This window comes from Psittacula echo, assembly GCF_963264785.1.
Source record: "Psittacula echo genome assembly, chromosome: 7".
Lineage (NCBI taxonomy): Eukaryota > Metazoa > Chordata > Aves > Psittaciformes > Psittacidae > Psittacula > Psittacula echo.
In genome coordinates, this window is record NC_137740.1 from 46439123 (window position 1) to 46462121 (window position 22999).

The following is a 22999-nucleotide window of genomic DNA, read 5'->3' on the forward strand; positions in this document are numbered from 1 at the left end:
CTCTGTGTGTGTGAGACAAAGGAGTTGATTGGTTTGTTTGCCAAGCCCAGTACAGTTTGGTTGTTTTTTCTGTGCAGTGTGTGTGTCAGGTTGAGGTGTAGGACACTCTTCTAAACTTAAACGAATTGAAATGTGCTGATTTGAGGAGGTACTAGAGCATTACTGAAAAGGCAGAGGTGCTTGGGATGTTCTCATGCCTTGTAAGACTTCTTGATCTTATTGAACATTTGTATTACTTTCTGTGGCTGACATGACCAGAATGCATTACAACGTGGTGGTCATTGCCCTTGCAGCTGTTAGAGTTCAGTAGCAATAGTGCATGCAATTTTAGAGTAGTAGTGAAGGCAGGCATGCAAGAAACTGCTTCGGTAAGGAGGGTATGGAGCCAGTCATTGTGTTAAATGTAGAAGGAATTGTATTGATGCAGAAGGTTTAGGGTGAAGAAAATGTTTCTACTCTGGGGCTTACAAAGTTATGCCTAGAATCTTTGGCAAACTTTAAAATTTGCTACAGTACAGAGAAGATAGGCAGTAATTTCAAGCTCCCTTTAGAGTTTGAAATGATATTTATGAAATAGGGAGGAATGGCATGAGGAGTTGTGTAGGAGACAAATTGATTAGTGAGCATTACAGTCTACTGTAAGCCTGAATGACAGTGTATGAAGTGTTATCTGCCTTTATCTTTCCTTAATGATGTTTTAAGATGGTCTTGTGCAAGTCTGCAGTTTTATGGAGGGCAAAAGGATGCGAGGGAATTCCCAGGTAGTGAATGCAGTTCAGAATCATCAATATTCTTCAGTTGTGGTTGGTTGGTTTGTTGTTTTTTTTTCCTTTCAGCAAAAGGATAGCAGCTGAAGGGGTGAACAGATGTTTCTGGTAAAGTTAATCTGTTGGGATGGTAAGATTTTAGAATACTGTCTTTTGCACTACTTGGACTTCTGTAGAAGATGAAAAAACTCCGTTAACAGAAGTTCTGAGACTTTGAGGCCTTGATTCAGCAAGTGCTGTTCTATACTGCTGCTGCACACAGGAGGTTCTGGCTGTCCTTACAGTAGTGGAAATTACATAATTGAACTATTTGTGTTGCTGCATCAGGCTAGGCACTGTAAGAGAAAAAATATAAGGCCATAAGTCTGCTTTGTGTGCATTTAGTAGATAGTTATTTAAAGGTATTGAAAGCTTATGCCAGTTCTTCAGAGATTGGCGGGGGAGGATGCTATATTTCCTTAAGAGTTGAGCCTGAAGTTATATACAAGATTTCATTCTTGCAAATACAAGACAACCTTATGTATGTTATGAAGTTGTTTATTTTTGAGACTGTATATGGACAGTCCTTTTTAAGCTGGATGTGCCTGCCAGTTTACTGCAGAGCTGCAAAGATTGTCATAGAAATCACTACAAGCTCAGATAGTTGGAAGTAGCACTCTGCTGATAAAAAATCCTTTGAGATTCAAATTTTCTAAGGCTTTGGAAGAGCAGCAGCTCTGTTTCTGAAGGAAGGGCTTCCTTCTCTATAGAGGAGTGTGGATTTCCAGGGGTTTTTATTACAAGTAATTTATTCCACCAGGGGGGTTTGACTGCATCTTTGCATGGCTAAGATGTTTTGTGTGTTATACTAGTTTTTCTGTACTATTTCTTTATTCATGGTCAATAGGAGGAATGTGTTCAGTGCTCATTAACTACACAGCTGTTGTAAGCAATAATTTGCTTGACTTTTGTAGCCACTGAAAGAACAGCTTCCCAGACCTGTCTAAAGCTTAAAGTAAATGTAGGAGAATGTTATTGAGAAGTTTCACAGAGAGACTTTTAGAGTAGTTTTGTTGTACTGCACCCATTCCTGGATTTAATATATATTTCCATAGAGCCACATGACATACTATATGGAGCAGAGGAAGCACAGATCTCGGCATTCCTCTGTCTATTTGGAAGCTTGTAGTCATTGCTACCTCGTGGCAAGCACCCACTTTTCCTACAATTTGGTGTGTGATTTGGCACTGAGTGGTCTAGCAGGATTATTGTGATTGGATGTGTTACAAAGGCATGCTGCCTCTGTGTTGTTTAAAAAAAAATCCCTACCCTGGTTATCTGTGCTTGTAAACCACACAGGCATTTACTTTTGGTTTGGTAAATTTTAGTAGTGTGGGTGATCTACCAAATAATGTTTATCCATATTGACTAAAGAAGTGAAAGCAACTATGCCATGCTTGTTTCTCTTTTGGAAGATTTTGCACACTCTTTACAAGTACAGTTGGTGAAGTTTTTAATGCATATTTACATTTTAGCTAAAACCTATATAGATTGGATGACAACAAAGCACACCTTTGGGAAACCAAAGGGTAAATGATAATCAGTATCATAAGGAATGGTGCTGTGACTTACAACTTCATATTGTGTTTTCCAAAAGTAAGGAAGGAGGGGTCTTGCTCAGGTCTTGGGAGTAGGTGTTTGAAGATTTTGCAGAGCTTTGAACAACCTACAAATATATCTGTATTGCCTGGATTCAATGAAAAGGTGAATATTACAGGGATAAGTTTCCACAGCTTCTCCAGAGACCATTGTGTTTGTATGGTATGCTATGTTTCTGGTTCATCTAAGTTTATGGCGTATATATAATAGTGCAGCAGACTGAATTTTTTATGTTGGTTTTGCCTAATAACATTGTAAGAATTAAGTGACAGAATGAAGTCTGTCAGATGGTTGTGTCTGATGTTGATGCAGCTTGTGGCTGCTTGTCGTGTGTTTTGTTTTGCTGTTTGAACGCTCTGTACTATATCACACAAGTATAAATACAAATCCGTAAATGTAAAAATATGTTCTGTTCAGTTACAAAAAAGGCAGGATGTTTTCTGCAAGTCATGTCAGGAGTCAGTTGACACACTTAAACTCTGGAATATTATTTTTTTTTTACATTCCCTTAGGTTTCTCTTTTACATGTGTTTAAAGCTTGAGGCTGTTGTATGTGCCTACTGCATGAAAATCAAAATATGGAACTGAATGTTCTCTATTTTTATGAGTGAGGAGTAGTAGTGTCAAAATAAAGCCTGAAATTGATGGGACAAATGAATCAACTGACATACACATTTGTGAAATGATGACTTTAGTTTGTAGTATGGAGTCTTGTTGTTGGCAATTATGGACTATTAGTGTAAGAGTCTGGTCTCTACCAAGTGATTATTTCCTTTCAGAACTGCTGTTTGCTGTAACTTTATGTGTTGTCTCAGCATGTCTTTCTGAATGTCATCATGGCCAGTTTTCCACCTGTACTTACTCCTGTTTTAACATTCACCAGTACTACCCAATAATCTGTGGTTACTTGTGATAGTAAAGGTAACATTAATGGAAACACTATAGCACAGGAAATAAAACATTTGAGAAGTTGTAAAAAATATTTTTAACATTAGAGATTTCAGGTATTCCTTTGAAATGTAATATCCATGTTTATTTTGTTGCTCTTGTTTCTAGCTTGTTTTTTCTTACTTGTGTGAAGTCTCATTTTTCCACAGAAGTGAAGTACAAGGTAAGGATGGTCAGCCTCCAGGAAATGCAAGAGCTTGTTTGGAATATTCAAGTTCATAGAGGAGCAAGACTTTTTTTTCTTTTTTTTTTTTTTTTTTTTTTTTTTTTTTCTTTTTCAAGCAAAGCTTGTTGAAATACAGGTGGGGCAGGAGAAACTGACTTGGGTTTATGACAATGTGCTGCTTTTCTTTCTTTTCACTTCAGGTGCGAGAAGATGTTTTAAACTCCTTGAATAACAACTTTCTACAAACACTAAATCAAGCATGGAATGATCATCAAACAGCAATGGTGATGATTAGAGATATTCTGATGTATATGGTGGGTATTCTGCTTTTTCACACCTTTAACTTGATGCAGTAAATTGTCTCTTGTCAAATACGAACAGATGAGCAGCAGGGGTAAAAAAAACAAGGCATCTTTACCAGTCTTGTTACCAAGACTGCTGTCTGTTCCTTGTTTTGAATTTCCTGTGTGCATGCAAGACTATTACAGGTGTGTGATAAGTTATAATTGGATTTTTCTTTCAGGTTATCTCATTATCACTTGAAAAATGCATCTGAAAAGTGGATGGAATTTGCAATACTTAAGAAATGTCAGACCCATTCTGGCAGGTTATAGATGTTATTTGCATGTGGTGCTTTCTTACTGTGGGAAGTATGGTGTAAAGTGTCCTGAAACTTACAATACAGTTGTTCTTTAAGCTTAAGGATTTGAAAAGGGTAACTTTGCTTAGGTACAGTCTGTGTCCTTGAATGTTGAATTTTAATTTAATCCTTTGCTATTCACCTACAGCTTGAGTACAATATCAAGCAGTATACGTAGGTTTTGGTTCTAAAAGAAAAAAGAAAAGCATTCTTTGCTTAATAGCTAATAGAAAAGGCCTTTTTGGAAGAGAGAGTGCCTTAGATTTTTGTGTCTGGATTGTGTTATGCTTTAGGTAGTTGGTATATGTTTAAATTGCCAGAATGGTGGGCATGTTCAGAGGATGCAGGAGAGTGTATTTTTGCATAGCTTCTAGCCAAAAGCTTTACCTTCAAGGAAGGAAAAGAAATGTGTTGAAATACTGTGGTTTGTTTGGTTTTATGTAAAATCTTGTTTTCTGAAGTGTCATGTTGAAGGTAGCACTTCATGCCGTATTAGACAGTGAAGGTCAGGTAATGCTTTCTTTTTATTTGTCAAAAAAAAGATGATGATCTGAGATTGTACTCTCACCTGCTGAACAGTTGGAGTTAAGATCTTGTAGCTCTTAAAGTTCTCATGCTATAACATTGAACTTGTTTGTATTAGCTGTGAAATCCTGCTTGGTTAAAAAGCTACTAAAAGCTGAAGAATTTGAAAGAGTAACTGTTGAAGCCACATAGTTTAATTTTTTTTTTTTCCTTTTTTTTCTGTTAATGGATTTGCTGGCTTTTGTGCTGTGAGGTTTGGTTTTGGTTGTTTGGTTTTGGTGGGTTTTTTGGAGGGAGGAGTTGTGTTGTTGGATGTTGTGTTTATTTGGGTGGTTGAGGTTTTTGGGGTTTTTTTTAAGTTGGGAAAAGACCACATATCTAAAGATAGAGGACTGGACAACATGCCTTTAGTGGTAGTTAATGATCTGTGTATCTTATCTTGGCAAAAGAAATATTGAGAAAGTTTTATTTTGAAGATGTATGATTTTCACTATGAGAAATCCTGGAATCACTAATATGTCTGTAAAGGACAAATACAAATCAGTTGCTGCTAGGTGCATCTGGACAAATTCAAGAGTAGCTAACGGTTAAAATAATGTTCACCAAAGCTAGGGGTGAATTTTCAGAAACATGAAGACAAGGAATTCAGAGGTTTTTAAGGGAGTAGCTCATTATGTTTTAGCCATATACATAAAACTGATATGTTTTAGCCATATACTGTGTATTATTTCAGTATGGAAAGTGCTGGATGCTCCAAGGGATGTAGGTGGTCAGAGAGGATAATGCAGTATTATCTGTTGCTCTTGAATTCAGTAAATCTTTGACTCCTCAGGCAGGGTCAGAGAAAGCTATCTTATCAGCTGTTCCTGTTTTATTTGGGGAACCTAAATGTACACAAGTTCATGGGACCTGACAACATCCATCCACGGGTCCTGAAGGAGCTGGTGAATGAAGTTGCTAAACCACTGGCCATCATATTTGAAAAATCATGGCAGTCAGGTGAAGTTCCCTATGACTGGAAGAAGGGAAATATAACCCCCATTTTCAAGAAGGGGAAAATGGATGACCCAGGGAATTACGGACCAGTCAGCTTCATCTCTGTGCCTGGCAAAATCTTGGAGCAGATTCTCCTGGAAGAAATGCTAAGGCACATGAAAAACGAGGAGGTGGTTGGTGACAGCCAGCATGGCTTCACTAAGGGGAAATCCTGCCTGACCAATTTGGTGGCCTTCTATGATGGGGCTACGAGACTGATGGACAGGGGCAGAGCAGCTGACGTCATCTACCTGGACTTGTGCAAAGCATTTTACACTGTCCCACACAACATCCTTGTCTCTAAATTGGAGAGACATCAATTTGACGGGTGGACCACTCAGTGGATAAAGAACTGGCTGGATGGTTGCACACAAAGAGTTGTGGTCAATGGCTCGATGTCCGGCTGTAGACCAGTAACAAGTGGTGTCCCTCAGGGATCAGTGTTGGGACCAGTCTTGTTCAACATCTTTGTCAGTGACAAGGACAGTGGGATTAAGTGCGCCCTCAGCAAGTTTGCCGATGACACCAAGCTGTGTGGGTCGGTTGATACGCCGGAGGGAAGGGATGCCATCCAGAGGGACCTTGACACGCTTGTGAGGTGGGCTGATGCCAACCTTATGAAGTTTAACCATGCCAAGTGCAAGGTCCTACACCTGGGTCAGAGCAATCTCAGGCACAGCTACAGGTTGGGCAGAGAAGAGATTCAGAGCATCCCTTGGGGCTGTTGGTCAATGAGAAAATGACCATGAGCCGGCAGTGTGCCCTCGCAGCCCAGAAAGCCAACCGTATCCTGGGCTGCATCAAGAGGAGCGTGACCAGCAGGTCGAAGGAGGTGATCCTGCCCCTCTACTCTGCTCTCGGGAGACCTCACTTGGAGTATTGTGTGCAGTTCTGGTGTCCTCAACATAAAAAGGACATGGAACTGTTGGAACAAGTCCAGAGGAGGGCCACGAGGGTGATCAGGGGACTGGAGCACCTCCCTTATGAAGACAGGCTGAGAAAGTTGGGGCTGTTCAGCCTGGAGAAGAGAAGGCTGCGTGGAGACCTCAGAGCAGTCTTCCAGTATCTGAAGGGGGCCTACAAGGATGCTGGGGATGGACTATTCATCAGGGACTGTAGTGACAGGACAAGGGGTAACGGGTTCAAACTTAAACAGGGGAAGTTTAGATTGGATATAAGGAAGAAATTCTTTACTGTGAGGGTGGTGAGGCACTGGAATGGGTTGCCCAGGGAGGTTGTGAATGCTCCATCCTTGGCGGTGTTCAAGGCCAGGTTGGATGAGGCCTTGGGTGGCATGGTTTAGTGTGAAGTGTCCCTGCCCATGGCAGGGTGGTTGGAACTAGATGATCTTAAGGTCCTTTCCAACCGTAACTATTCCATGATTCTATGATTGAGGACAAAGCTTTCCCTTTGGGGAAGGGTTACGTACTTCAGTTAGCACTTTTAGAGGGAGATGAGAGCTATTTCCTAAATATTTTTTGTGCTTAGGAGAGCAATGTCTTGACTTTTGTTTGAAGCTTGTGAGTGCAGTTAGGACAGTCTTCTCTCTTTCCATGGAAATTCCAGAAGATGGAGACCTGCAACATTTATGCAAGTGCAATTTGGACTTCACTGTGTTATAATTTAGATTCAGAACAGAATAAAAAAAAAAGAAACTTTGATTATATAGTCTTTTGTGTGCTTCTTTGACAGTTCCTAGTTTCAAGTGGGTATGCAGTTGAGGCCTTCACTTGACTAATTATTTGCCTTTTGTAGACTTGTACCAAAATGAGACCCAAAGAAACAGAAAAGAGACATCCACAATAAAGTGTATAGTGTAAAAGAAAAAATATAATAAATTTGTATTTCAGAATGGTTGTATAAACTTGTCAAACTTTAGGAGCACTGTCGTCTCTTTAACGTGATGTAACGTGGGTTTTATGATTATAAATTGGATCTTTATTAGAACAGTCTAACACAAGGAACTGATAGAATGGGCAGACTCCCTCTTTGACTTGGCTTGGAGTGCATAATACAAACTGTCATTAGAAAACACATGCTTTGTTTACAGATTAAAGTATAAGCTATGGTTTAAAACAAGACTAGGCTCAAAAATTTGAAGTTTCAGCTTTGTCACTGGGGTATCCTGCTGAGTCAAAGGTGATTCTGCTCATCGGAAAGGGACTAAGAGCAGGAAACTTCTAGTCTTAGTATGTGTTCGTTCAAAAAGCTTGAAAAAGCTGCTAGTATCACAAAGTTAGAAAGCAAGGAACATCTGTCAAAGATGAGACCTGACTGCTCTTCAAAGAAACAATTTTCAAGAACTTCATAAAATAAGGAATGATTTGTTCTTTATTACTTTGAGTCTGAATCAGATGTAGTTTTATAGTGATACGCTTGTCAGGCATTGTTTATACTTTTTTTTTTATTCAAGTGCAGCTAATATAATTTACATTTAAAATGTTTTATCTTAAGAAAACCAAACACTGTAAACTCAGTCGCCAGGCATTGTTAATTGATATGCTTGTGTTCCACCAGAAGTATATTCAATTATATAATGTTTATAAATGAAAGATAATCCTTCTCCTCATATCCTGTAGGCTGTCCTAATTACTTACCCATTGGTTTCAGGAAAGGTACCCAACAAACCACAGTCTGACATTAGTGAACATTTAGCATCCTCTTGATTTCTGATCTTACCGTCACTAGGCTAAAGAATGCAAGAGAGTACATTTTAAACTATATCTGGTTTAATGCCATGTATGTTTTCAAGTTTATTTTCACCCATTAACTCCTATATGATCTAAGTAAAAACAAATACCTTTTCGCCTTAATCTTCCCTCTGTTTAATTTTGCTCACTTCTAAATTAAAACTAATTCAAATAGATGTTTTTTTAGAAAGGTGTATGTTTTGTACAGTGGGGTTTGTGCGTTGTTATGATACGTGCTCTCTGGGGTTTGTGGCAGGATTTTCTTTTACATGCACAACATCTTCTGCAAGACACTCATAAAGCTTGCCCTATAGCTGCATTTTTAAGCATATTATCTTGTGTCATGGTTACTGTCTGGTAAAAGTCTGCTTGGTTTTGGGTCTGTTGCACTTCCACTGTGAGGTTTTGCAACCTTGGAATTGCAGAATAAAGCCATATCCAACTTTCCTGAGACATTCCAGTTTCCACGGTTGAATTTAAAGTTTACATGGTTCCACTGTATTTTGTAGGGTATGTGCACTAGCTCTCCTCCTTCTGTTTTACATGTTTAGGCTACAGGAATCAGTGCCAGAATAGATGTAGTAGTCTCTGTAAATTCATGGCACGGTCTGTAGCAAGCAGTGAGGTACCAAAGCAGTGAAGTCATGTCCTAAGTAGCGTCTTCAGTGAGTCAAGCCATGTACTAAGACATGTTGAAGTAGTGAAGTAATGTTCTGCACTTGGGCATATCTGAAATTCAGTCTCACTTTTGGCTGCAGCATAGGTAAGCATACCTAAAGTAGTTTTTATTTAGCTACTGTATGTAACAGGAGCAGTGGAGGTTCAGTTGTTTCGTCTTGGAGCTGCGCAAGTGAGAGTATTTTTGGGATGTCTTGGGGAAACTGGCCTAAACTGGATTCTGTGGTGTCCCTTCTTTACTATTTGTACTTGCTAAATTTAAAGGAGTTTCAGGTATGCAAGCACAGCAGTCGCACCCCTGGCTGCATTATAGGCATGTGGGTAGTGCCAGTTAAACAGTGTCAGAAGTGAACAATTACTCTTATGAATACAGTTGTGTGTTTTGCAGAGGGCAGAGCCTTCTCTTCTTGCCTGTGCAGTGCGCAAAGCCGGTGTCTTGATTTAAGCTGGCACTGACAGATCTGCGATGTGAGTTTTGACTTTAGGGCATATGACTGTTACTGTTCATGGATTATGCACAGGGTAGTAAGGAGAAGTGTTGTTTGTAGTTTGAGAACTAGGATCAAAGGACCTTGCTCTCCCTCTGTGTGTGTGTATATATATATATGTATATACACACAACTGTGTCTGAAGGCTCCATCATCCAGGTGCATCTATGCAGAGATGGGCTAAATGTGGCTGGAGATACTTAACAGTAGGTAACTTGTTTTATTTGAGTTCAGAATTATTCTGCAGTGTAAGCAGCATTGTAGTTCATGAATAATTGCTATCTGAAACTCCACCCTTGTCTCCTGAGAGTTACTCTTTAAGTACCTGCTGCTTCTCCCTGCAGGAAGTGATTGCTGTTCAGTAGCATGTAACCTTGTCAGTCAAACCTGTTCCCAAATGGGGCTTCCTGTCTCTAAGACTATTTTTTTTTAGGTTGAGAGAGCTTACAGTGAACAGTAAAAGTGCTCTGTTACCAAGTGTAAGCAAATCGGCAGTATCAGAAACATTAATGTTGCTACTGTGATTTGGGTATTGTGGAGTGGTCTGTCTTTCTAAAGAGGTGTTGCTGTTACTTGAGACAAGTTTCTAATGCAGTTACTATTTCATAGTGGCAACATTTAGCAGTGCCACAACAGAAGCTATGCAGATGAGTCAGGGCCATGGCTTTCATTCATTTTGATACCTTGCTGCCTGTTCTTCAGAAGCCTGAATATTCTTTGACAGTAATGTATATATTTTCAAGTTATATAGTATATTAGGCACTACTTTTTAATTTTCTCTTTCATCTCTTTGAAAGTGTACTTTAAGCTTGTCTTTCTTTAGAATCATATTTCCTTCTGCTCTTGGTGCAAGTGTGTGAATAAAGGAGTGAAATAAATAACTCTTTCTAAATAACAGAAAAAATAGGGTAACCTATTCCAGAGATCTAGACTACTATGTATTACTAAACTGACTTCATTAGACCAATTACTAAACTTTTTGCTTTGAGGCAGAACTGAGCTTGCTTCATGAGCCACAGAGCAGGTGTATCTGACCTGTTTCCATCCTGGTTTTTCATTTAAATTAGGTGCTACATGTCTGAAAGGAGTGAGTAGGAAATCAATCATGAACACTGTGTTTTGCTTTCCTTTGGTCATCAACTGGCAATCTGGCATATAATTAGTATATGAATAATTTTGCCGTGTAAATTCAGCTGCTACAGTAGTAAGGGTGTGGTGTCAGTTCCTTATTGGTTGTTGTTTGGGTTTTTTTCCTGATTGCAGAATTTATAAAAACTTAAAATTTGTAATTTTTTCAGTACTCTGGAGCATAATGTTTTTTCTTTTAATAGTTTTGTTCTCTAGGTGTTTGAGTAACTTTACACTTTAATTCTCAGTGTGGTAAAGCACTTAAGAATTGACGGAACTAGTGGAGAAGCCAATCTTTATACTCTATTTCAAACATTATTTTTATAGTCCATTTCAAACTTTGACCTCCATCCTTTATAGAATTTGTGTTTTGTTGTTTGTTTATAGCTGTGTAAATATTCAGAAAACCTTGTCACAGATTTGTGAGTTGTACAAACCCCTTAAGTTTCTCTAATATCATCATCCTGAGGCTTAAGTTGTAGTAAAGCAGTATTTTTAGTAATTACCCAAGCTATTACATTAGAAGAATGGATTATGTCCTGACAGAAATGAAAAAGTAATAATTGTTCATCTCAGAAATAGTTTGTAAAACAAAATTTCTGTTCTTAATGTTGTTTTAAATGAGCTTACGTCGTACAGCACTACTGGATATTAAGTGAATACACTGATTTTCTGTCTGCTACTAACTTTATTAATAATTTTCCTTTTCTAGAGAGTTGGTAAGTTAGGAAAGAGGAATAGAAGTGGGGAGACCAAATTTTGGAACGCTTCTGCAAGTAGCAGTAAGAAACTCAGGGTGTCTGCTTAGCAGTGTCTCAGTCCACTCTGGATGATGGGTTTTGGGCTATACAGATTTGGAACACTGTTCTGAGGACCATTCTCAATTTCTAAATGTAGATAGTATAGGGGTAGCAGATGAGAAGCTTGATCATTTCTGTATGCCAAGATTATATAGGGAGATAGAATTTAAACCCATATAGATACACAAAAATTGTTCATTCTTCGCTGCCTTCTCTTCTTTTTTTTTTTTTTTTTTTTTTTGGGGGGGGGGGGTGTATGTGTGAGATCTGAAGGAAACAAGATGGTTTCAAGATACTTGCTCGAGTTGAACAAAAGTCAAGTTTTTAGGGGAGGGGTGCAGCAGAAGTCCTTATGTACAATTTTACAATAACAATTTATAAACATTTTGACAGTAACTATTCTCATTTTGGCTTTACTTTTTCTTTTGCTCATCTAATGATGCTATTTCAGGAAATTTCACTGAATATTGAGGGGGAACTTTCTGCCTAAAAGAGGAAGGTAGGAAGATACATGGGAAATGGTGAAAGTGAATTATTTTTTCTCAAAGAACAAAAAGGGGTGGATGGAAGTGGTTTGAGTAGGTAAAATTAAATAATAAAGTAAATAATAAAGTAAATAATGAATAAATACAGGTAAAATCTCTTGCGTAGATAACTAAAACCACCCCACCTGGAGTACTGCGTTCAGCTCTGGGGTCTCCCAACACAAGAGGGACGTGGACCTGCTTGAGTAAGTCCAGAGGAGGCCATGAAGATGATCAGGGGGTCGGAGTACCTCTTCTGTGAAGGCACGCTAAGAGTTGGGCTTGTTCAGCCTGGAGAGAGAAGGCTCTGAGGAGACCTTAGAGTAGCCTTTCAGTACCTAAAGGGGCCTGCAAGAAATGTGGGAAGACTTTTCACAAGGGCCTGTAGTGACAGGACAAGAGGGAATGACTTTAAACTGAAAGAAGGTAGATTTAGATTAGACATTGGCAATAAGTTCTTTACTGTGAGGGTAATGAGGCATTGGCACAGGCTTCCCAGAGAAGTTGTGGCTGCCCTGTCTCTGGCAGTGTTCAAGGTCAGGTTAAATGGGGCTTTTAGCAACCTGGTCTAGTGGAAGGTGTCCCTGTTTTTGTGGTAGAGGTTGGAACTAGATGATCTTTAAGGTACTTTCCAACCAAAACCAGTCTCTCGTTCGATGATTCTGTGATACTTTCAGGCTGTGCCATGAGTTTTGTCAGTGTTTGGAGATTCCCCTGCCTACAAACTAAAAAGTGTCAAGGCTGTAGATGGTCCTGGCGTGCTTTAGTCATAAATACTGTGTGTACAGTCTTCAGCAAAGTAGACTTCCTGTGTAAGTGAAGTTTTGGAAAATGGGACTGATTTTGAATTTTGAGGGTATTCATGATTTCATTTTATGGCAAAAGGAGAGAAGATTGATTTGGCCCTTTCTACAGTGGAAATGTGACCAATCTCTTGCAATTCAATAGCATGGGTGTACTGAATTTTTAATTTGATTCCTGTATGTTTGCTTTGTAGGACCGTGTGTATGTGCAACAAAATAATGTGGAGAATGTCTACAATTTGGGCTTGATTATTTTTCGAGATCAAGTTGTACGCTACGGCTGCATTAGGGATCACCTGCGGCAAACGCTGCTGGATATGATTGCAAGGGAAAGGAAAGGAGAAGTTGTAGACAGGTAAGATGTTTGTGACTGTCATTTGTTGTAAATAATGCCTGTCATTTTTTTAAGAGTGAATCATGAACGTACACAAATAAATCATTACTTAAAGCTGCATTCCTGATTGCAAGTAAAAATTTTTTTGGAATCTGGAATAATGTATTTCTTTGTACATTAAGGTTTATCTTAATGGTAAATAGAGAATACATTTTTTTTAATACTTATATTGTGTGTTTTATTAAAACTGTAATTAAATCTCTCCATTACTGCCTTGTGCCAGAGCATTTGGATATAAAGATGAGTTTTGACAGTTTTGCCTCTTGCTACCCTCTATCTCCTCTGTATTGAGAGATGGTTTAATTTTCTTGTACCTGGGGGGTTTTTTTTATGTGTATGTTTTGGGCAGAGGGGGAGTTTGGTATTACTTTTGTTGTGGTTTTGTTTTTTGGGGTGTTATTTTGGTTTGTTTTTTTTTTCTTCTTCATATATCTTACTCATGTTTTGACCCATTTGGTTTTGGTAGTTCACTTGCATCTCTGAGCTTTCAAATCTGTTCTTGCGTTCTCCAGGTAGTTTAGTAGATGTGAAGTTTTATGCCACACACTGCAGATACTGCAACTGGAGTAACTTCGAATTTGCAAGTTTTCTTGTGCTTCTCTAGTTTCAGAGCAGCTGTTGGGTGTGGAGATATATAAACTCCATGCTAATTTGGCCGCAGTTCTGGGACTGAGATTGCCCAACAAACTATTTATGAAGAGAAAAGTACTCCTTGGCAACAGCTGTGTATTGTCCCCTACTGCCAGAAAGCAGAATTTTTTTCCTGGATGCAGTTCTTTTGTTTTCACATTTTATTGATGTGTTTCTATGCCTAACCAAATATTTAATTTGCTGATACATTTTTATTTTGTGGCTTGTTTGGGATTGGGTTTTTTTGTGTGTTGTGGGGGTTGGGTTTTTGGGTTTTTTGATTTGGTTGGTTTTTTTTCAACCAACCCAAAAGAGACTTTGCCCAGTACCCTCCATCTGTGCAATTGTTTTGAATTGCTCAAATCCAACCTATCTGTGCAGTTTTCTTTGAAGTAATATTTTTATTTTCTTGTATGTTGAAATATACTTAATAGTTTTCCAAGGTAATAAAACTTGAGACCTGCTTCCCAGTGTTTAAAATATTTAATGAACATTGTCAGCTTCTTAGTTTAGAACAAAAACAGCCAGTCTTGTTCCTGTAATGTTCTTGAAATCCTGTCATGTACCAGACAGATTTAGGATGGCCTTTTTGTTATTATATTTGACTGAAGTTTGTATTTTATTCTGAGTTGTTATTCTGCTATGTACTCTGTCTTACAAGCATGTAGATTTCTCAAGTTGTTAACATCTTACTTTTTGGCAGAGGCGCAATAAGAAATGCTTGCCAGATGTTAATGATTCTAGGTCTTGAAGGAAGGTCAGTCTATGAAGAAGACTTTGAGGCTCCATTTTTGGAGATGTCTGCAGAATTTTTTCAGGTACAGCAATGTTGTAATATTGTTTGGAATGTTGTTAAAACTTCCTGGAATTGTGAGAATTGGTTGTACTTTAAGTAATTGCTGCTTATAAGTGTGCCCATCGCCTTTAAGCGAAATAAGAAAAAAAATAACAAATTTTGGAAAAAGTAACACAAATTTGCCAGAATTACCATAATTTGAACGTAGTTCAGACCTGCGTGTGCCAATAACATGTAAAGTAATTATCATGCCAATCTTGTGCCTGCTTTGGGCTATTTCATGCAACTTAGTCTCTCCCTGCATTGCAGCCACAGTCTTTTTGAAACACCGGTGGCATGAAAGGTTCAAACTGTTTCAGGCTGGGAATGGAGAGGGGAGACTACCTGCCAAATTGCTTTTGAGGAAGCTTTGTTTCCTTCGTGGTTTCTATATCTGTGGGTTCATTTTTTGTAATAAAATGAAGTGAATGGAGGAATTAAATAAATCCAAATAGCTGTACATTTGTTGACCAGCCACCCAGTAACACATTTTAAATATTTCCTGAGGATTTTTTGTGAGATAGTTTTGGAGAAAAAAGCCTGTTGAATGGTGGTTGCGTATGATCATGCTCATCTACTGCTGGAAACTGGTAGAAATTGTAAAAGCGTGTTAAAAGTTATCTAGATAAGATGATTTGTCAGACTCCCAATTCTTATGCAGGATCTACTGTCATATCCTCCGATCTCCAGATTTATTTGAAAACCAGAAACGTGTTACACAAGGATTTAGAAGTCATTATATTCAGTTTTTCTTTGGTGCTGCATAAAATGAAGAGAATCATAGAATAGTTTGGAAGGGCCCTTCAGAGGTCCAACCCCCTCGTGCGGTGAACATGATTACTTTTATTTAAGCTTTATTTTTTAGCTCTGCTTTGAAAAAAAGTATCTTTCCTCTGAAAGACTGTGCTGACCAGTATGGATAAAAATGGTTTGACATGGAATAATGTGCTCAGCATTGTCACTAATCAGAATGAGAACTGTTGATCCTCACAACTCATAAATATGCCATAAACTGGTATTTGAAAGGAATTTTTGCCTTTTCCCTCTCCCCATCCTTGTTTTCTTTGGACATGTAGCTAAAACTGTAGTTGGTAACTGGAAGCTAAGTTGGCTTAGGTTGTTTTATTATGAAAAATACTATGATCTTATTGCATGTACCCCCTTGTGTATGCAACACAGCATAATAGAACCTTTATTTTGTGATAAACATGTATGTAAATCTTGGGGGTATGATGATCTTATTTCTTGAGCATGCTGTTCGATTTCAACTTGTTTATAAATGCTGATCTGAAATAATAGTACATTACCTTTTCTGCTTTTAAAAAGAAGTCTAAAGTATTAATTTGTGTTAATCGCAGATGGAAAGTCAGAAATTTTTAGCTGAAAACAGTGCTTCTGTATATATAAAGAAAGTAGAAGCTAGAATTAATGAAGAAATAGAACGGGTGATGCACTGTCTGGATAAATCAACAGAAGAACCAATTGTGAAAGTTGTTGAGAGGGAGCTTATTTCGAAGCATATGAAAACTATAGTGGAAATGGAGAACTCTGGGCTAGTTCATATGCTGAAAAATGGGAAGACAGAAGGTAAGACTGCATCGTGTGTGAGACAGAAATATCCTTCTTACTGCTTTTAAACTTTGGATAAGTCAAACTTAAAACTTGTGTTCCTGTGTAGCTGTAAAAACACTTTGGTGGCTCTGTTTCACAAATATCTGAGAATCTTACTTCAGAGACTTGGAGGGCTCTTAAAACACAGCCCATATGTATAACCTGTTTCTGTTTCATACCAGACACTGGTACTTTTTTTGGTAAGCCAAGTATCTCTTAGGAAAAGTACAAATTTATGGTAATAGTCTTTGTTACCGGTTTTCCATGAGCCATTTTATTACTTTCTTTCCTCTAGTATGCAGCTGTCAAAATGCATGGAGGTTTTTTGGCCCATAGGCAGTTATTTAAAAAGTGCTAGTGTAAATGACTGACTTAATAGAAGTATTGTGGGACCAATTCTTGGGGAAGGAGCTTTGCTGCAGAGAAAAAGGTGGCTGTTTTTTAAAATTAAGTATGAAGCAGCTTATTGAAATGGTTGAAAAAGAAGGACTTGGCTTGATTTGGTTTTTCTGATAGAGGTTGATGTGGGACAGAATGACTGAATGAAAGTTACTATGGAAAAAAATAGAGCATAAGTTTCTAAAGCAGCATAATGAAGAGAGTGATTATAGTATCTATATTTAGAAACTGGTGCTCACGCTGAAGCCCTGAGAATGGGGAACAGACTTGCTGCTTAGATTAATGGCCTTTGTTCGTTAAAGTGGCTTTGCCAAGTGATAGAGTGACAGAGTGAGCGAATTTCTTGGCTGTAAGAAGAAACAATTACTATATTGAAAAGGAAAGTGATGATACTATATTTAACATTTTTTTTTCTTTAATATCTAGTTAAGATAGCCTTCAGGGCAAAGGTACAAGGATATTGAAGGGTATTTTTAAGATAGAGGGATTAGTTTAACTTTTATAACCTTGGTTTGATTTAGTTAAATACTTGAGAGAAAATACTTGTTGCATTGTGAAGACAAGATTTCACGTAAATGCACAAGGATGATTCTCTTTTGGAAAGTCGTGTTTAACCTAACTTTTCATGATTTTAGACGGATGAAACAAAGTAGTGTAATATTATATGGCTGACTTGAAGACAAATATTAAACTCAAATTTTTACCAGTTTTTGCTTTTAATACAGAAACAAGCATCCATTTGCTTTTCCTTAGATTTTTGAAACAACTTTTAATACAGTATTTGACTTTTGGGGTGATAGTCTTGGAAGCTACGTTCTTACATACCACTGGAAAACATAGTATTACTGAAGCTTGAAGTGTGCTATCCTTTAGTACAAGCATCAGCTTCTGCTGGCCTGGGTATCAGCAATAACATTCCTTGCTGCAGGCAACCTAGAATAATTGAATGCAATCTTTGGGTTGAATTTTGTGACTGCTGTGGTCAGCATGTTGTCAGGAGTGAAGGAAAGAAGGTTCTAGTGCCTGAGCTGGTTTGGGATACTTTTTGTGGCTCGAGTGGCTGAACTTTTATTGCTGTGTTTTCTATAAGTCAGTTACAGAAGTATAACAGAGAGTGTCCTGCATAATATCTTATCCTTGTTTCCAGACCTTGCTTGTATGTACAAGTTGTTTAGCCGTGTGCCAAATGGTCTGAAGACAATGTGTGAGTGCATGAGCTCATACCTGAGAGAGCAAGGCAAAGCACTAGTTTCTGAAGAGGGAGAAGGAAAGAATCCAGTCGACTACATTCAGGTAGTTAACTATTTTACCTTTCTTTTCTTCTATCTTTCCCACAGTTAACTTACATGATTGATAAGATAAAGCTTAATATTGATTCAAAAGGGATTCTTCTTAATAAGCTTTATCTGTAAGTTTGCTTCTGAATTCTCAGACATGTTTAGAACTCCTTTTTTACTTAAGCTGCTTGATAAGTGCACGCTCAGTTTTTGCGCTTTTGGTAACTGCTTTTATTAAATGACATTCAGGCTAATGACCTAACTGCTGAGAACTTCTTGGATTATCCTAAATGATATTTGCCTCGAGTGACTTACGCATCTGCTTTCAAATAGCTTTGTAGTGTCCATTTTATTTAATTTTATGTAACATTAGCTATCAATGTTTGAGACAAATCACATGACAGTAGTTCATGGCAAGAGTAACTGAGAGGTGAATGTGATATAAATCAAAACAAATTGCTTGCTTAATTCTCAGTCTCCCTGAGAACAGAACACTTCTGCATGTTAAAAGACCTAAGTGTTCGTTCTTGTTCTCTCACTAGAAGTGATGTGTGCCATTAACTTATCAACATCTCTAGATATGCTTCAGGAGTGTTTGTCATCTTTTCTCTCCCGTTGTCTCTGAGAAGATGGTTTTAAATTTGCGCATTAAAATCTTTAGAGGTCACTGAACATTAAGGAGATGTTTTTATAGCTGGAAGATGTTTTATACTTAATAGGAAAATGTGTACTTTTAAATGTGTAGTTGAAGTCCTTGTGTCTGTTCTTTGTGAGAAACATTTAATGCTGTATGCTTATCACCTCTACTGCTTTGTTTGAAATCAGTAACTTTGTTAGAACTGGTTACTATTAGAAGAAGCCATTTGAGTGTAAAAAGATTGTTGATTGGATTATTAATTTTCTGGCAATGCTGAAGCAAACTTCTTACCAAGCTTAGACAAGAATCACCTCTCCAAGCATTGTTAAAAAGAAGAGAGAACACCCTTTGAAATTTATTAGGCTTAATGATTAAGGGCTGTTATGCTTTTTGTGATGGTATGATTGGAAAAAAAAAAAAAAAAGGCAAATGATGTGGAAAATAAGTGTCTGGATTACTTTGAAGTAATTTACACTCCTTTTACATCCTGATGAACCTAAAGGAGAAGGAGTATCATTAAAAATTTAACTGAGAATGAGTTAAAAGTTTAATTCTAAAGATGCTACCAATTTTTTTTGTGCTACAAAAGCAAATAGCATAATGAATCTGAAGAAGACTTAGAGCCATAGTGTGTGAGCTTTTAGTAGCCCATTAGTATGTACCCCAGCCATCTCATGAAGATGCCCTAGGGGAGAGATTGATACATGATTACAGCTGAACCACCCCACCCCCCCCAAACAGGTTTATCTTTTGCTACCATTGGGACAATGGAAGAATAGAAAAATACCTATGAATTGAGAAACCTCACTCAGCCACGTTCATCTGAATCTTTCAAGGACTTAAAACAGCAGTATGACAACAGACAGGGAAGCTACAGTATGCCATCAAGGAAAAAACTTCATCAGAGTCCAGCACTGCTTCTGCATCGTGACATCACCAAATGCTGAGCATAATTGGCGAGATGATTGCAAAAACATTGCCAGGAGATTAGATTTAAAACTTATAGTAGTTTGAAGGAATGTTGAAATGCTGCTGTAATTTAAGGTACTAACAGTTTCTCCTGTTTAACACCAGGTTGCTCAGATGGTGTACTCCTGGAGGGGAGACATAAGCTAACCTTGATTAACAGAAAGATAGTGGGATTTACTTTGAATTTAAAATTTCTAATATGCATTAATTAGCCTGTCTAAAGATCATTCCTTTTAAGTGAGATGGTGAGTTCCTAAGAAACATTACTACTTCTTCAAGTAGCTCTTGAATGGCTTCTTTAAGTAACCACATATAAACTACTTAAGAAACTGAGGATTTTAAGAGTATTTAATGTGAACAGTTTTTGTGGGCACTTGTTACCCATGATAAATTTAACTCTCAAGTGAAATTCCCACCCTCCTCCGTGCTGTCTTAGTTATGTCTAAACCCTGTGCATGTCATATATAGTTAGCAAGGTGCTCAGGTGATTTTTAAGATGCTTCCCCTTTCTGCACTCAGTTGTTTTAACTCTGGGTGAAGATGGTGCAAATCCTAAAAATTATGTTAAGGATCTAATAAATTTAGTGCAGAGGAAGTACTTCAGGCCTGTGAACTTCACGCTATGATAACTGGAGAGCTATGCTTGTATGTAACTTTTATATGTTTACAGTGACTCTTAAAGATCAGTAGAGAAACATGTGACTAAATAATGCAGAGTGCGTCCCTAGATTGAAATTAGAGGGAGGAAAAAGCCTGACAAGATTGGGCTTGTTGTTGCGACGTGTTTTCTCAAACTTGTTTAAGTAGCTCTAGGGATGCAGTTAATGAGTGCCTGGCCCCATCTTTCCTGCATCCTGAATTTATGGTCGACTAATGTTGACAAAGTCTCTAAGTAGAAAAGGCTTAACAAGTACAACAAATACCTCTTTTAAGTTGTGGATTTAAAAATAAAATCAACCTGTTTAACAAGGGTAATAAAAAACTTTCTTAATCTTTGAGTAGCTTGTTAAAGCAAACTGCTTGAGTATTTGACACCAATATGTTAGCCAGCTTATCTGAAAATTGCTTCTATGCCAAACATAGAGAGCTTTGCAGAATCTCTGACTGTAGATACGGTCTTTTCTATAACTTCATTTATTACTGCTGTTCTGCAACTTATGACTTCACATCAGTGAAAATGTTTTTGTCTTTTTTTTAAAGGGTTTACTGGATTTGAAGAGTAGGTTTGACCGCTTTCTGCAAGAATCTTTCAATAATGATCGACTCTTCAAACAGACTATTGCGGGTGACTTTGAGTACTTCCTAAACCTCAATTCTAGGTCTCCTGAGTACCTCTCATTATTTATTGATGATAAGCTGAAAAAGGGAGTCAAGGGAGTAAGTATAAATTAAATTAAAATATTATGCTCCTTGTCATGGAAACGTGGATGAAATTAAAATAAGCTACTTTCTGAAGAATTAATTTTGCATTAAGATAACTGTCAATACTGCCTTAAAGTATATGAACGCAATATGGTCTCAGAAAACTTTAGATAGAAACTTACAGAAATATAAGGTCTTTTGCATATCAGAGGATTATTACCTGTCTGTCTCTTCTTTCTTAAGTACAACTGTATTCTTCAATCTTACTTCATAGCTTCTTTCATGAAATTTTTTGAGGTATGGCATCTGGAGCTGGATAGGATGGTTCAGCTGAGGCTTCAGTGGCTTTGAATAAAGCTGAATATTATTATGTGCATCTTATGCTTTGGCAATCAAATAGCAAATTCTACTTATTTATAAAATAAGTAGTCATTTTATTTGTTGTGGCGCTAGATAGGCTTTGCAAATGAGTCTTAACATATAAAATCTTTCATTCTTAGCTGACTTTCCATACTTACAATGCTGCATTCCATCTGTGCTTGTTTTTTTAAAACACTTAAAAACTTACCCAGGAGCTTTACTGTATTTATTCAGACATTAAACCCTTCCATTGTCTTCTCTTTCCCTCACAATTGCTTTTCCATCCATTTTAGCTCTTACCTTTTTCTCCACTCTATGCGCTGTTCTTTTGGCTCTATCGTTTACATGTTGGATGAGTTTTGTAGGCTTCTTTATATGCTACTGCTAGACCATATGCTTGCTGTGAATTACTTTAGGTTGTATAAGACACTTGTGCTAGAAGGTTTAACTGAGCAAATTCTTTCTTTTACAGCTAACAGAGCAAGAAGTAGAAACTATATTGGATAAGGCAATGGTTTTATTTAGGTTTATGCAAGAGAAAGATGTTTTTGAACGCTATTACAAACAGCACTTGGCAAGAAGACTTCTCACGAACAAGAGTGTTTCAGATGACTCTGAGAAAAATATGATCTCTAAATTAAAGGTAAGACAGTATCTGCATAATTTTACTTGATTTTTTTTTTCCCCATAAATACCGTTTCTTCTGGTTTTACATAAGGGATATGTAGATAACATGCATCTTGATTGCTATTAAATACAGATTTGATTTTAAAGCCCCAACAGAAAATATGAAAGGCTTTTCTGAATAATTTTGTGGAAAAAAAGAAAGGAAGGAAATATTGGAAAGCACCTGTGATGAGAGCACAATCTAGAAAACAAAGCTAGTATTTTTCATGGTTTAAGACCTTCCAAGTAAGAGGACAACTCCTGTTTATCTAGTAACTGGATTTGAAGACAAGGCTGTGCTTTATCCTAGATTTTCTGTTATTCACAGTAGAATTTTCTATTGCACGCACAGTTGGTTTTTTAGTTGCTTATATCTCCAGACTGATGATAATGCTCAGTTCCTTTTTAAGTAGATTGAGATAGATCAGGGAAATACAAAATCTTTAGTTGTTTCCATTTACTGATTAAATAGGCCAAGAGATGGAGGAAAAAGGAAAGCTTAAATATGAACAGTCCTTGAAGCAACTTCTAATGCAGCTTCTTCCTAAGTGGCATCATAAATGTCTAGGAAACTTCAGAACCAGAGTGATTTAATCTTAAGATCAAGAGTTACACCATGCACAGTGCACTGACAGCTCCTTCAAAGGGTAAAATTTCTGGTGAATACTGGAAACATAAAACCAGGTACCTCCTCAGGCAAGTTGGTTTATTAGATACCTACTCAAAATCAAAACAAACCCCCAGCATCAGGCCTTTTTGGAAGCCCTTCCTGTGCATCTCACAGGAGTGCTGCTCCACTTGGCAGGGCAGTGAGCACCCATCCTTCTATGCTCGGAGTGGGGTAGGAGTACTTTCACAAGGTGTTTACACAACACAAAGTAGTTGTTTAAGCAGTCCTTGAAACTGCTCAAACAATACTTCCCAGTAACACCAGATAAGGGTGCCCAAACAGACATGCAAAGAAGCAGCATCAAGTCCAGTGCTGCCAAATTCAAGACCCTTCCCGTGCTTCTGTGCCTTGCTAAGGTC

The 22999-nt window shown here is 37.7% G+C and overlaps 1 protein-coding gene across 5 annotated transcripts in view; it reads left to right on the plus strand.

Annotated features, from left to right (window-relative positions):
- CUL3 (cullin 3) overlaps nt 1–22999 on the plus strand; it is a 62137-nt gene that overhangs the window by 24677 nt on the left and 14461 nt on the right. For 4 of the 5 annotated variants that reach the window (XR_013957346.1, XM_080622685.1, XM_080622686.1 and 1 more), the window contains exons 3-9: nt 3720–3833; nt 13025–13185; nt 14558–14672; nt 16048–16276; nt 17847–17992; nt 20783–20959; nt 21777–21947. Coding sequence is in view for 4 of the 5 variants with exons in the window: in XM_080622685.1 (XP_080478811.1) it covers nt 3720–3833; nt 13025–13185; nt 14558–14672; nt 16048–16276; nt 17847–17992; nt 20783–20959; nt 21777–21947 (1113 nt within the window). In the remaining variant the exon portion in view is untranslated. The remainder of the gene's footprint in view (nt 1–3719; nt 3834–13024; nt 13186–14557; nt 14673–16047; nt 16277–17846; nt 17993–20782; nt 20960–21776; nt 21948–22999) is intronic. The other variant, XM_080622687.1, reaches the window with a different exon arrangement.